Here is a 15,507-nt window from a genome sequence, read left to right as displayed (position 1 = left end):
ACCCGCCGAACTCAGTGGAGTTCATGATACGTTTCATGTGTCCAACCTCAAAAAGTGCTTATCTGACGAAACGTTGATTTTGCCGTTGGAAGAGATTCACATCGACAAACAGCTGCACTTCGTAGAAGAACCTATAGCAGTAACCGATTGGAAAGAACAAAAGTTACGCAGGAGCAAAATCAAGTTAGTAAAGGTTCAATGGAACTCGAGGCGTGGGCCTGAGTTCACTTGGGAAAGAGAAGACCAAATGCGCAAGAAATACCCACACCTCTTCCAGAACATGGCTTCTGCCAGCAACGTCTCCTAAAATTTCGGGACGAAATTCGTTTAACGAGGGGAGAATGTGACACCCGGTAAATTCCCAATCCCTTAAACTAAGTAATCAACCTAATAATTAGGTGATTGTGAATATTAAGCGCGCCATGTTAGTCAGCGCGTGCATTTGTTATGTGCGCCCTGCGCGAGCGCGCCATGTTAGTCAGCGCGTGCATTTGTTATATGCGCCATGCGCGAGCGCACCATGTTAAGAACCAGCGTGAGCATATGTTATATGCGCCATGCGTGAATGTTTTGGCTTTATGTTTTCATGTAACTTAACGTTATGGTCTATGGGTTGACCATCCCGCATGATGCTAAGGCGGGTGCATCCTACATTGTTTATGCGCGTGCGGAAGGGAACTAACCTCCCCGCATGGCGGGAACATTGAGAGCTAGTTTGTCTGAAGCTCCAAGATGGAATTGACTTCAACATGACTGATCACTATGTTGAAATACCAAGACCACCTGGAGAATCTACAAATGAAACTCAATATCCCCAACTGCGAGAAGGTTACGCACCTACCCGCAGCAAAGAAATGTCCTTCACGCAGAAAGCTATGCGCACAAAGTATTACGCGCAGAACACTTAGTCTATTCTCCAGACATAAGGAGATTACTCCCGCCCAAAAGGAAACAGTAGCGTGTTTCAGAGATTTTCCACTTTTTACTGTACACTGACAAAAGTACCTGAAAAAGCACACTGTAACATGAAAAGTCAACTGTCAGCCACCCTATTCTCACCAACCCCAGACCTGCATGTCCTGTCCAAATCAAATCAAGATCTTTTATCCACTCCTCCACTTTTAAGTAAACAATAAACAATAATAATTTCCATACTTTATCATCATTACACCTAGATATGAAAAGATTTCAATCCCCTAAAGCAAGGGATTGTGTTCCCTTGAGTTTGCCTATAAATTTGTAACCTAAATTATCACCCAAAACACACTTCAAAGAACTACAAACTTGCACTAATCCTCTCCCAAGCATCCGTTGTTTCCAGCTCCGATCCTGTTACTAGGTAAGCCGAGAATATAACCTTGAGACCTACTATCCAACCCTTATATTCTCCTATTTCTTGATCTTAATATATATACTTGTTATTTAATCGTATTCTAGACCTTCGATTCCGGGGCCAACACCAAGAAAACCCGAATCTCGATTAATCCCTTAACAAGAACCACAGGTGAGTCTCACAGCCCCTATTTTCACTATTTTCACTATTTTAAACTGTTTTCGGGGCGAGGGACACGTACCTAAATAATGTTTTATCATGGTATACTTACAAGCTATGCAAGCGATTGTGTTTAAATTATATTTCATGATGAGCAATGCGAACGGTTATCTAAGGTTTTCGATGTGTGTGCGCTAGAACTCGAGTAAGTGATCACTTTACCATTGGAACTCTAAGGGTAGGGACTGCTGGTTTGATCCACCCACTCGTAGGGGTCGCACCTCTTTGCATGGACGAGTGCCTAGTATGGTCATGGGGCAGTACTATGGGTTTGAGCCCGCTCGTAGGGGTCGCGCCTCTTTGCATGGACGAGCGCCTTGTTTTCCGGCACAACGTCCGCGCGTAACCCGCGGGACGGAATTATTGATTAGCTCGTAGTGGCAGCGCCACTTTGCATGGACGAGCACATGTTCCTGAAACGTTCGCGCGTAACCCGCGGGACGGTATTACTTATTTTAGCTCGTAGTGGCAGCGCCACTTTGCATAGACGAGCACAGTTCCTAGAAATGTTCGCGCGTAACCCGCGGAACGATTTTTTCAGAATATGTTGATATAACTATGTTTTACCAAGCTTGTGCTTTAATGATGCTACCAGAATTATGTTTCAGAATGATTATGATGCAATACGATTTATCAAGTTACTAAAACTTGTGAACTCACTCAGTTTATACTGATTCAAATGTTTTTACGTGTCTTTCAGGAGATAATTAGGTAGCGCATGGAGTCACACTTAGAGCACCTCACGCTGAACATCTAAACTAGCTTTTTGGAAGATTTTAGTTCTATCCCTTCGATGCGCGTGGTTGTTCCCGCCGCGCATGGGGATATGGCGTGGAAATCTTCAACAGTTTTTATACTTGGATGTTTTTATGTAATTTTTAAACAATGTAATGTATTGTATTAAACATTTCATGCGCAATGAAAATCTTTGAATGTTTGCAATGGCCCGTGCTTAATTATCAATCCCCACTCGCGCGCGCCCGGCTGTTTCCGCCGTTCAGGGCCGGGTGTGACACACACACACATATATGTATATATTTGAATTCGAATTTCGAATCGAATCGAATGATAAATCATAAATTCGTATTCGATTCGTATTTGATTAATATACACGAATACGAATCGAATTCGAATTTTTTAAAACCGAATTCGAATCTTAATAATCGAATCAAATTTCGAATGTTTCGAATGCGAATCGAAATCTAAACACCCCCTACATGATTTGTTGTTGATTTTTGGAATTCACCAAGTATTTTGAAATATATAGTAAAATAATATGTTAATATTTATATTTATAAAAATATATAGATATTATATAAATATAGTGTAAACGAAAAGTGAATAATTATTGATTTATTCATTATATCTGGGTATATAAGTTTTGGAGGGAAAAAAATGTAAGAATTAACCAAAACATGACAAGTGTCCTCATTTATTTTACTTTATTAGAATACGTAGATTTGTTGTAGTAAAAAAGTGGTAAAAGTAAATTATAATTTATAATAATAAATAAATGTTATTGAGATAAGGTGCACTGGAAAAAGATGTGAGTAGTTTACTGCACATTTACTTTATTGTAGGCATGTTGCAACTTTACTGAAAACATTTATTACAATTGTTACTTTTAAAGCATTTTAGTTTTTTTCACAAAACAATACCACAGACGGTTTGTATATGCTAGGGTTGTAATCTCCCTCTGCTTTATCTTCTTTTCTGTCTCATCTCTTCCTTGTGCTCATAGACATACAAAAATGCATCTCACCATGGTTTCCGGGTCGGTTCGGGCAACGTCGGTTTTTTCCGGACAAAGATCGAGACCGAGACCGAAACCGAAATTTTGATAAAATAGGAACCGAACAGTGGCCGAAATGGATAGATTCGATTCGGTTTCGGTCTTTTTTAGGGTCGGGTTTCGGGTTTTTTCGGTCCGGACCGAAATGTGCTCACCCCTACTAGCAAATAGTTGGATTGAATGACAAATAAGTAAGCTTAGCAAATTCAAGCAATTAACAAACACAAATCACACCCGGGGGGAAGTAAATTAACAGCAATATCATGTTAACAAAACAGATTAATTATCAATGATCAATACAGATTGAATAACTAGGCAAACCTTAAGCATCAACAGTCTTTGCTAGTGTGACCCAACCAAGAGCAATTGTACGCTTCATCATATTCAAACTAGTCAAAACAACCCTATAAGTAATTATCATAACAACTGGCAAACTAATCGTTCTGATTGAAATAAACCTAAACCGACGGAGTGCACAGTAATATTAGACATCAATACTCAAAGATTAATAAAAGACAATTACAAATAATTCGTTCTAAAACACATGAGAAAACTGAAAAATGCAATACTCTACATCCCGGGTATGATTCGAGAAGATTAGTCGCGCCTCGACATCACAAGATCTTCAATTCAGATGATATAGGCCACGTAGATGATATTGGGATGAATTAGGAAGGATGGAATTGGTCTCTCTTGCCTTAGAAACTGCTCATGAATTTAAGTAGGATTACAAACCCAAGTTGTAAAAACTGGTTTCAACCCCGAACTTGAGCATATCCTAGTTTAGAGTATTATTTTAGATTAAGAATTCATGCTTATTAGTGATTTTGGTTTGAAAATTGGTATACATAAACATGGGTTTTAAATAAGACGATCTTAATTTTTAATTATAGTTCACATATCATAACAAAATCATTGACACATGGCGGAGCAACAACTAGAGGTGTGTCAGTAACGATTGGCTTAGGTGAGCAGTGCCAAGCAGACCTAGCAAAGACCGTTAAAGCCCAGCTTGGGGGTGACAACAAATAACCAATGTTGTATGAATCACCATCATCTACTAGTTTAAAAACAATTCTATTATCTTATTACTTCCAATTTATGTAGAAAAAAACATAACTCTAAACTTTAAACCTAACTCTTAAATCAAGGGTGTAAACAAGCTGAGTTGAGTTTGAGGTCGACTAAGCTCGGGCTCACATCGTTTAACTTATAAGAGCTTGAACTCGAGTTTGGTTCTTGAGTAGTTTTTAAGCTTGAGCTCAGCTCGAACTTGACACGTTAATTGCTTATTGATTAATATACATCTACAGCTATTATATATATATATAATTATATATCTTCTATATAGCATAAAATATATAATTTATTTATTTTTGCTATACATAATAATCAATATACATATTATATGAAGTAAAAAATACATAAAGAGTATACTTGTTAAGGCTTGCGAGCTCAATAATTGAATTTTGGGCTCAACCTCGTTCATTAATCAAACGTGCTTTAAACTCGAGCTTGTCATTCCTGACTCAATTCAACTTTGGTTTGTAAGTGTTGAATGAATAAGAGGTTTGAATAGAGTGATTATCCATGAAATTATTATTCTACAATGTTAAGGTCAAATGTGAACATATAATTAATTAATTATAAATAAACCTTGTTGGACTAAAATGATAGTGTTTGGGCCAAACGACTAATTATGCATTTAAGGAGCCCATTTGAACCTCTGGACTAGGGTTTTATAGAGACAAGGGTTCATCTTATTAAAGCATTCCGCCACCAAACACTGCACTTCTCTTCTCTTCCGATCTGCAAACATGGGTACGTCACGTCTGATTTGATATTCTGCTTCGTCATGTTATGATTATGAGCTCATTGCTGACTTCTATTTGCAGGTATCTCAAGAGACTCTATGCACAAGAGACGTGCCACTGGTGGCAAGAAGAAGGCCTGGAGAAAGAAGCGAAAGTATGTTTTAAATTCAATTCAAATTAGTTTTTGTTTTTACAAATTTCTGGCTTCTTGTTTCATGCTGTTTATGTATAGAATTAAGTTATAGAAACTACTTGTGCTATGTTATAGTTACACTAATTAGGGTTTGTCTGCTTTCAAAATGCACCACTTTGGTTGATTTATTACTTGTTTATCCACTTATGATGATGTGGGTTTAAAGTTGATTGGCAACATATTCTTATTTGTGCATTTAAGTATGTGATTTTTTTTGTCCACAGAAATGGATTTATTTTTGACTTTTATGTTACTTATAGTTTCATTTTTATCAAACAAAAGCTTGAAAAACAATTTTTTTTTTCTTTTTTTTATCCATATGTTATATGCACTTCCATTTATCATTGATTAAGTTATTTATTCTCAGAATTTATCTTTTACATCTTTTTTTTTAGAAACTTAAGTTGTTGTGTTTTGCTGAAAGTAGTTTTGGGAAGGTTTATAGAAAGATTAGATTTGAACATGCTTGTTTAAGTTTTCTGGCTTGTTCCACTAAGTTTAAACATATAACCATCTATTATTAAATACATAAATACTTTTTTTTTTCCTGTAAAGGTATGAGCTCGGAAGGCAGCCTGCAAACACCAAGATTTCCAGCAACAAGACTGTTAGGAGAGTCAGGGTTCGAGGTGGCAACGTTAAGTGGCGTGCATTGAGGTTAGATACTGGTAACTACTCTTGGGGTAGTGAGGCTGTAACCCGCAAGACCCGTATTCTCGATGTGGTTTACAATGCGTCAAACAATGAGTTGGTCAGAACTCAAACCTTAGTGAAAAGTGCCATTGTTCAAGTTGATGCTGCACCATTTAAACAATGGTATCTACAACACTATGGTGTTGATATTGGTCGCAAGAAGAAAGCTGCTGCTAAGAAAGAGGGAGAAGTGAGTTGTTTTTTTTATTTAGGCTATATGAACATTTTAGTATAAAGGGTTACACATTTTTGATGATTTTCAAAGAAACTGACAATTTAAAATTTGTTTTTTAGGAGGCAGAAGCTGCCACTGAGGAGGCGAAGAAGAGTAACCATGTTGTGAGGAAATTGGAGAAACGTCAAGAGGAGCGTAAACTCGACTCTCATGTTGAAGAGCAGTTTTCAAGTGGTCGTCTTTTGGCTGCTATCTCATCACGCCCTGGCCAATGTGGTCGTGCTGATGGGTATGTGTTTATTTATATTTATAGTTTTGTATTTTCATATGCGATATTCGTTTTATTAAGCCAAAACCGGCAAACAAGCACCCTTGTTTATATAATGTCTTTGTTACATGCTTAACCTCATTTGACGATGGAGCAGTTCAATGCCCATGATGTTCATTTATTATTGATAAGTTCATGTACCCTAAATTAATGGTCAGCTCTTTGTGTTGGGCAGTGGCTGAGGGTTCATGTTCCTTTCAGTTCATGTTAAACTTTTTTTGTAAGCCTATAAATAAGAGAATGACAGAACAGAAGTGGAGTTGTAACAATTTTGTCTGTCAATCAAAGTACGAGTCTTTTTATTAGCTTACATGAAATAGATTAACAAGAGTATCCATAGGCGACCCACTCGTCCACTATCTAGACAAGTAGAAAGACCAAACTCAAGTAACTAACAATTGAAGTAAGCTGCATGAAATTATCAAGGCTAGATAAACAGTTGCACATAACAATCTTATCTTTGAAGAATTAATTAAAATAAATAGTGAATTCTGATTCTATGCATTTGAGTACACTGTTTTATCCATCTTACTTGATTAGTTATCTGATCTATTGTACTTAATTAGTCATCTGATCCATTGTACTTGTATCAATTATCTCATCTAACTTACCTAACTGATTTGTAGATAAAACATAGCTCGATTTTCTCTTTATGGTGTTTTAATGTATTTTTGTGTTGGCAGATATATCTTGGAGGGTAAGGAGCTTGAGTTCTACATGAAGAAGCTCCAGAAGAAGAAAGGGAAGGGTGCTGCTTAAGTTTTATTTTCTTTTTCTTTACTCTGCAAGGCATGAAACTGAAATTTTGATGCGTTTGTTTGTTAAAGTGCAACTTTATGAATGTTTTGGGTCTTTGTAAACTTCATCTTTCTATTAATACTAGCACTATTCATTCAGTATTATGGTTTTCTATATTTTCTACACAACTTATCTTTTAAAATGCACTGTCAGACATTTCCAAATGCACATTTTCTACACAAATTATCTTTCAACACAGTAGTTATGTCTGGTTTGTGGATCGCTGTTCAAAAAAATGGTTATGTATGGTTTGGTTAGTTTTGTTGAAAATTTTTAGGTAAACCGTCAAGTGTTTCAATAAATGAGTTGTGTTGGTAAAACCAACCCAGCCTTAGTTGAAATTTTTACAATTATAGTTTGTATGAAGAGTCAGACAATCAAACTGTTCAATTGCAAACTGCCAAAGTTGATATGTTTGTATAGTTTAGTTGGTTTAAAACACTCAGATTCGGCTTAAAATGCTTATACATAAAACATGAAATTTTAGTGATAACTCGTTGACCTCTTCTGTGTTTGTATTTTGACATTGATATCATACAATCAGTTATCATCTTTAAAGGGTTGTTCAGATTGCTTAAAAAATGGTTTCAGATTATTGTATTCAATGTTCTAGTAATCACTAGTCGGATGGTGGGGTGGTGACTATCAATTAATAGGGATTAAGTGGGATTACTCGACGATTAATCGGCGCCTAGTCGGGATTTTTACAAGCCAAATCCGAGACACCCCCTAGTTATTTCTAAATCTAAGTAAACAAACAGTTCAATTCATTAACCACTTGCTCCTCCACATCTATATCAGAAATATATTTGGTTAACTGATAAGTGTCACAATTCATCAAAAAATAATGTTATGAAGGCCAGGTGCGGACCTACGGTTCGACTACCGGGGTCGGCCGTACCCTGTAAGAAAAAAATAATTAGTGTTATATATACGGAAAAATCCTGACCGACCCCTGTGAAATTTTGACACCGACCCCTGTGAACTACTGAAAAAAGGAGAAAGTATGGAACTGAGCAAAAGCAATAACGCCGGAAACTTTTCCGGTGAGTTTGAAGATGCAGGGAATGGATGAGTGAAAGAGGAGAGGAGTTTGACTTAAAGTAATAAAGTTGATTTTTTCTGTCTATAATGACACTGCACGTGTTTTTTTTACCTACTTATATCTTTTTCAGTTTTTAATTTTCAACAATAAATACCACATAAATATTAAATTACTTAAAATTAAACAAACTTAAGTTATTTATTTTAGTTTTAACCAAGTTATCGTATATTTCTTTTTCTGAATTAACTAGTTTTTTTTTACTTTATTTTGTTATCTTATTATTTAATCTTTTTATTTTACACAATAGTATTATATTTTATATATATAGTAAAAGTTTTTGGCTTTGGCCATTTTGTTTCTATAAACAATATATAAAAATATATAAAGTTTATTCATATTTTTATCATATACGTAAAACGGGACGCAAAGTTTATTCATATTTTTATCACATACGTAAAGTGCACCAACTTGGGGCCTAGCTTGTTGTCTCAATGCGCCTCACAGTTGACGTAATTTTGTTTTGTATTTATAATTTAACTTTATTTTTTTATGTGACCCGACCCGAAGATACCGGAAAAATTTAATATTCACTGGTAGACAACCGGCATCCAAAATTTCCAACCCCTGTGAGAAATTTTCCTGGATCCGCCACTGAATTGAAGGCTACATGTATTTACCTGCACCACAGTGATCAATAGTCTAATATCCAACAGGAGCACCTAAACAGGGGTTCTGTAGTATAGTATGCAGATATTTCTCTTATATCTTTTACATGAGTGATTTAATCTTTAATAATGAAAAAAAAATCTCTTTCTTATTGCGTTGAGGCATCCATGTGATTGTAGATCCAACAAGAAAAAGTCGCCGCATTGTTGGATTTATCAAACTGCAAATGAACATACAGAAAATAAGTTAAAAAGTTATTAAAACAGAATCTCAGAAATGAAACAAATACATTAAATCAAGCTGAAATATCAAGGTTATATCCTATAAAATACGCGTTTTTAGTACGGTGTCATTTAAATTTCATGGAACTAGTAGTAATAGAAATTTATGTAAACATTCATATAGAACATACCTGCACATCATCAAGTGAATTTAGTCTTTTTTGTGCTGGGGAGTGAACATGTCATACCCATATTTCTTTTTCAATCTATCTCTGACGTAATCATTTCGGGCTTGTATCCGGGCTTGTTGAGGAGCAACATGTACATAAGAAAGATACAAACCAACACCAAATAGGGACGAACCACCAAGGAACAAACCCACAGTCATCAACAACCTTTGAGGCGTCGAGGGAAAGCACAATCCCATCTAGCTTTATACTATCAACTGTCAAAAAACTGAAGTTACAGAAGAACCAACTCATCGATTGTCAAGTTAGAATAATATAAGAAAAAGGGAGCTATTTTTTTTTCTTCTTAAAATGGTCAAAAAGAATTATTAAACCATGCAGGCTAATGCACTAAACAATACAAAATTGCTATTGCAAGACCAATTTAATACTACATTTGTTCGACAAAATATACTGTCAACTAAGACGTCATCCTAACTGCTTAAAAACCGAAACATGCATGCTAAACAACTCTGAAAATGCCAAAGCAACTGCAAGAAAAAAATCCATCCTAAAGTGATGAACACATGTAACAAGAAACGATCTTTTATAATCATTATCCAAATCAGTACCCGAATACTGAAGGCTGAAGCATCATATATGACATGACTAATACTTGTCGTATGTAATGTTATCAAGTCCGTAGTTAATCACACATAACAATAAGGCGCTTCACTAATGTAGTACTAAAAAACTTATTTTTCATACCCTGATTGTATATTTCAAAATCAGAAGTAAAACTGAAATGGGACTTTTATCATATACAAATCTTTTTTTAAAAAAATTTTGTAATATGTAGAAATAAAGCTGAAAGAACAAATAAAAACTGATGAAGCTAACAACCAAAGCATATGACATCAACATCAATAGTACGCTGATCAAATTAAAGGCTCTTCTTAAGTATGGACAAACAGTATATATCCACTAGGTCCTATCCCAAAACAACCCCAGCCAACTTGATTATGATTAAATGTATGTATTCTCATATGAATTTCTAACAGGCATTTCGTCGAACATGTGATGGGCATTATAGGTCCACCGAATATGTAAAGATTTACTCAACCAAATCAACAGAAGCATGTGTTCAGTTATGATAACAGATCTAATTGACATACCCAGTTCGAATTGTGTCTTGTGATTCTGGTCTGAAGTGGGGTTTGAAACACGGTACATGTGTTGGTGTTTGGTCCGCCTAGGCTGGGCTTATTTGATGATATTAAGAAAATTACCAATTAGTCCTCCAAATATGACTTTTCTTAAAAAAACTTGAAAATGGCTTACACATTTTTTTTTCTTTTTTAAGAAAACTCAACAAACACGAAGAATAGTTTCTATGAATCGGTTATATATGTTTGATATTTACCACTATATATGTTGATTTGTGTTTGTGTGCATACAAGTGGAGTAAACACCCCAAGCAGTGAACTTGAAAGGTATGGTGGTACCAACTTTGTGAAACACATGACTCCGGATGAATTTAGAAGTCTTGATTTGCTGGCTTGGTGGAGAGGTAAGGAGGATGAGTTTCCGATCCTCGCCGCCATGGCCAAAGATTTACTAACGGTCCAAGCTTCCACGGTAGCTTCGGAGTCTGCTTTTTCTGTTTCTGGCAGGGTTATATCGATTAGGAGGACTCGACTCACTCCACCAGCTATAGAGATGTCGATTTGCTACAAGGATTACTTGGACTCTTTAGATAGGGCACAACATCAACGCTCACTCGAGGGGGAAATGGAGTATGAGGCGGGCTTGTATGAAGACGAGGTCAATGAAGGACACACTCAACCAATGACCGATGAAGAAGCCGCGTACGACGATTACCTAAGAAATAGCTCGGGATCGGGTAGCGAAGAAAATTAGTTAAAGAAACAGCAAACATGGAGGCAAATAATGAGTAAGAAACAGCAAGTTGTTCATGTAATCGTGTCTAAGCATTCTTTAATGTTTGTATTTTTGAGTTACGAATATACGATAACGATTTAATGTTTGTATTTTTAATGTAAAAACTATAAATGAAAGTTATGTGTTTTTAATCTTTGGTTTGTTGAAAACACATTCACCAACACACACTCATACTCATCTTCCAAGCAAAGAACCCTAACAACGAAAGCAAAGAATGGCTTCGGTCAGTCCGTTTTGCCTTGTAGTTACCGGTTTGTCTTGTAGTTACCGGTTTGTTTATACTGTGAAAAAATAATGGTTATTAAAAAAAAAAAAGATTATATTGGTTATTAAAAAAAAAAAAAAAAAACCGGTTAACCTAAAAACCGGTTATTAAAAAACCGGTTAATAAAAAAACCGGTTTATTAACCGGTTCTAACCGGTTTCTAAACCGGTCCTAACCGGTTAGACCGGTTAGGGTTTTGACAGACAAAAACCGGTTATTAACCGGTCTGGTTATTAACCGAACCGGTTTTTTTCCGGGCCAAAAAAAACCGGTCCGGTTAATAACCGAACCGGTTTTTTAAAAAAAACCGGTTTGTGCACCTCTACTTCCAAAGGCAAGAGGCTCTGCCATCCGGAATAGCAATAATATACATTGTTACTAGAGAGCATATATGATAAAAGACAATCCCAAGGGATGAAATATAATACCAAGGAATAGTAGTAGACTTTTTGTCTAACAAGATAGAAAACAGGTCTATGAGGCTATTGAACGAACGTTGTTGATTACTTTCTATTTCTACATCTGCAGCTGCAGTCACTCCGTTTGTACGCAGCCGCACACCCAACCTAAATCGGAGGATAACCGGACTTCATTTCCGGTCAGTTTTTATTTCACATCTGGCTTCTTTCATGTACTATTATTATTGTATTCATCAATAGCTCAAAGGCATTGTTTATAGCTGTCTTTTTTAATTATTTGTTTTCTGGGGCATCTTATCTTGTTATTGGTGAATCACTGAAAGCTAAACTAGTTCTCTGCTTGCTAACTTATAAAAGTTAGCTTGTACAATTTCATCATTGCTATTGTTAATTACAAACCAGAGTTATGTAACTAATAATAAGTTATTAAATACCTTAGATAGTTAGTTAATTTTATGTCTCAGTGATTCATTTTTAAAATCTGATAATCTTGATTTATATAATTTGAAAATTAGATTCATAACACTTTTGGTGTCAATGTATCAAAACCGCTAACCGGGTTAATCGTTAATTGGTCAATGCAATCGGACCCAAAAATTAGTAGCCGGTCAAAATTGGTCCTAACCCGAGTTTTAAGCATCGGCATCGACCTGTTCAAGTTTTAGTAACAAAAGATGATCAAACGAGGGTTCGAAATACCGGGGTTTGTAAAAAAGCAACAAAAAATGATCAAACGAGGGTTTGATGTGTGTGTGTGTGTATTTTGAAAATTATATATAAAATGAAGAAACTAGCGCCTAGCGAGTTTTACAACGCTGACCGTTTTATCTTCTTTATTCAAGTTCCCTTTTTGAAAAACATGATTCAAGGTTTTTATTGTCTTAAGCTGATACTGTAGCTACACGCGTTTGAATTTCTTTGACTGTAAAATGTAAATAATGGCAGCTTTCATGGCCTTTGGGATCACATTTGTGGCAGCTATTGCAATTTCATTGTAGTGCAGTTTGATCCACATGAAACAAGCAATGCTCATGAATCAGAAGTTGTTTGTTCACCTAAACGGGTAAGAAATAAATTGTATAAATTATTTGTTGGGATGGTATATAAAACTATGGCTGAACGGATCTCGATGTTTGCATTTGTGTAGGGGTATTAGGTTACCAAGTACAATGCATGAAGCTTCTAGAAGGGTTCTTTCTTTATCTTCTTCGGATATGAAAGCAACAAGGTATACATTTCATAAGAACTTCTTTGGGTGGCAAAATCGATTGATATCGTCCACTTCACTTCATTTTTACCTTTTGTTTCGTTCATTGTTTGGTGTGTATTTTTAGTTTCTAATATGTCTGTTTAACTTTAATTGGGCAAAGCCAACAGGAAGATGATGGCACATCACGCTCTGAACAGTTGTCATCTGTGGCAGGTATTATTATTATTATTATTATTATTATTATTATTATCTTTATTATTATTGTCACTCTTGTTATTTGTGAATGGGCCTACTTTTACATATTTATTCCTTATAACATCATGTAAATAATACCCCAACAAAAGGTGTTCTTTTTAACAAACCTCAGATTTTAAATATTATGTTCTGTTGTTTATGTTAACAGTTTAATTTAATTTTATAGGAGGGATAGTAGCTCTGGGAAAGTTTGATGCACTGCATATCGGTCATCGTGAGCTTGCTATCCAAGCAGCAAAGGCAGGCATTCCATTCCTGCTATCATTTACTGGAATGGCTGAAGTTCTTGGCTGGGAACCCAGGTATGTGACCCATTCATGTAAACGGGTCAATAGGGTTGTATTTTTTATTGATAACGGGTCAGAAGTTGCCTAATGTGTATTAAAATGCTTACAACCTTTTAAACCTCTTAATTTAAAAATAATCATATTTGCAATCGACTAATTTCTAAAACTGTATTAGACATTGGTTGTTTACTAGTTTTGAAAATTGGAGACAAAAGTATTGGCACCTCTATGTCTCAAAAAGTCTGAAATCTAAGTGGTTTAAACAGGGCTCCTGTAGTGGCTAAATGTGATCGAGAACGGGTGCTTTCATCATGGTCTAGTTGGTGTGGAGAAGTGACACCAACAGAGCTTGAAGTCGAGTTCTCTAAAGTGAGAAATCTGACCCCACGCCAGTTTGTGGAGAAGTTATCAAAAGAGCTCGGTGTACGTGGTGTTGTTGCAGGTACATAAACTTGAATCTATTAAACGGGTGTTGAGGTGTGGGCTTTAAAAGTATTTATCTTATTCGGTTTTGATACTTGTTAACCTGCTTTTTCTTACGAATTACGATTATATAATTATTTAAGGTAACAAAACTGTTTATCAAATAGTATAGTAATTTTACTTCATACATGTGCTACTTTAATAATTTGATCATCAAAAGTCTAACTGTAGATCTTATTATATGCAGGCGAAAACTATCGGTTTGGTTACAGAGCCTCAGGAGATGCATCTGAGCTGTCAAGATTATGTGAAGAGTACGGTATAGAGGCACGTGATGGACCAACAACAGATCATATTAAACAAAGAATTCACTGACGCTAAAGAAAGAGGACAGGTGTCATCTACTCGTGTTCGCTATGCGCTTTCAGAGGGAGACATGAATTATGTATCTGAGCTTCTTGGTCGCCACCATCGTCTAATATTAATTCTAAATGATGACCAAAGTTTTATCAGCAACAAGAACAGATATCGCTTCCAAAATCATGTTTACTGAATCTTCCACCTAAAGAAGGCGTATACGAGAATTGCAGTATCGTATTTGGTAAAGAAAATGAAAATGTTGTACCTTGTAGAGTAGTCGTTGACACGGATAATATTCATTTAGAGTTGGTAGAGATAGATTGTATTGACATTCCTTCTGGAGACTTGAGATACCTGAATATTGAGTTTGGTGCCTGAAAACAGTTATTGAAAGTGGAATATATGGTTACATTTATATTCTATTAACTTATTAACTTTCAGGTTGTAGATTTGTTACGCATGTGCACGGTTTGGTTTGGTTCAGTTTACAAATCAACCCTGGAAAACTTATCCAAGTTGGTTTGGTTATGCTGGTTGGACGATTTGGGCCGACTTTATTATTAGTTTTTATATGAAAGACATGTTTTGTGAAAAGCTATTACATAAATACAGCTTTGGTTCATACGTTTATTTTTATATATTTATAAATTATAATGTAAATGCATATAGTTTGAAAAAGACCAAAGTGGTCATATTGCTTCATCCTGGGGATCACAATAATTTCTTCTAACACTTGTTTGAACTACTTTACAGGCGACAATTTAAGAGGTCAAACTATAAGAAAGTGATAACATTGGATACCCATTAATAGGAAATTTGGCATGCTAGAGGTCAACAGACCCTTTGGACCCCTCTCTAGTTCCGCTGATGCAAAAGAAAATA

At 35.7% G+C, this 15,507-nt stretch overlaps 1 protein-coding gene and 1 pseudogene across 2 annotated transcripts; both read left to right on the top strand.

Annotated features, from left to right (window-relative positions):
* The first annotated feature begins 5,125 nt into the window (after positions 1–5,125).
* Positions 5,126–7,394, top strand: LOC143604798 (small ribosomal subunit protein eS8-like). The gene is made up of 5 exons (XM_077081174.1): positions 5,126–5,165; positions 5,240–5,312; positions 5,907–6,234; positions 6,339–6,508; positions 7,231–7,394. The coding sequence occupies exons 1-5, from the start codon at positions 5,162–5,164 to the stop codon at positions 7,304–7,306; spliced, it is 651 nt and encodes a 216-aa protein (XP_076937289.1). The 5' UTR covers positions 5,126–5,161; the 3' UTR covers positions 7,307–7,394.
* Positions 7,395–12,796: 5,402 nt separating this feature from the next.
* LOC143604799 (FAD synthetase 2, chloroplastic-like) lies at positions 12,797–15,071 on the top strand (annotated as a pseudogene). The gene is made up of 6 exons (XR_013148359.1): positions 12,797–13,153; positions 13,238–13,318; positions 13,461–13,513; positions 13,722–13,857; positions 14,109–14,284; positions 14,513–15,071. The product of XR_013148359.1 is annotated as an FAD synthetase 2, chloroplastic-like (transcript).
* Positions 15,072–15,507: the final 436 nt, after the last annotated feature.

This window comes from Bidens hawaiensis, unplaced genomic scaffold (assembly GCF_021521415.1).
Source record: "Bidens hawaiensis isolate Kalapana, Puna unplaced genomic scaffold, B.hawaiensis_p1.1 tig00066778_1, whole genome shotgun sequence".
NCBI lineage: Eukaryota > Viridiplantae > Streptophyta > Magnoliopsida > Asterales > Asteraceae > Bidens > Bidens hawaiensis.
The sequence above is the reverse complement of the archived record's forward strand: the minus strand, read 5'-3'. Positions and strand labels throughout refer to the sequence as shown.

Coding starts and splice junctions, on each gene's coding strand:
- LOC143604798 (XM_077081174.1), top strand. Junction 5,313..5,906: donor GCCTGGAGAAAGAAGCGAAA/GTATGTTTTAAA, acceptor TTTCCTGTAAAG/GTATGAGCTCGGAAGGCAGC. Junction 6,509..7,230: donor CAATGTGGTCGTGCTGATGG/GTATGTGTTTAT, acceptor TTGTGTTGGCAG/ATATATCTTGGAGGGTAAGG.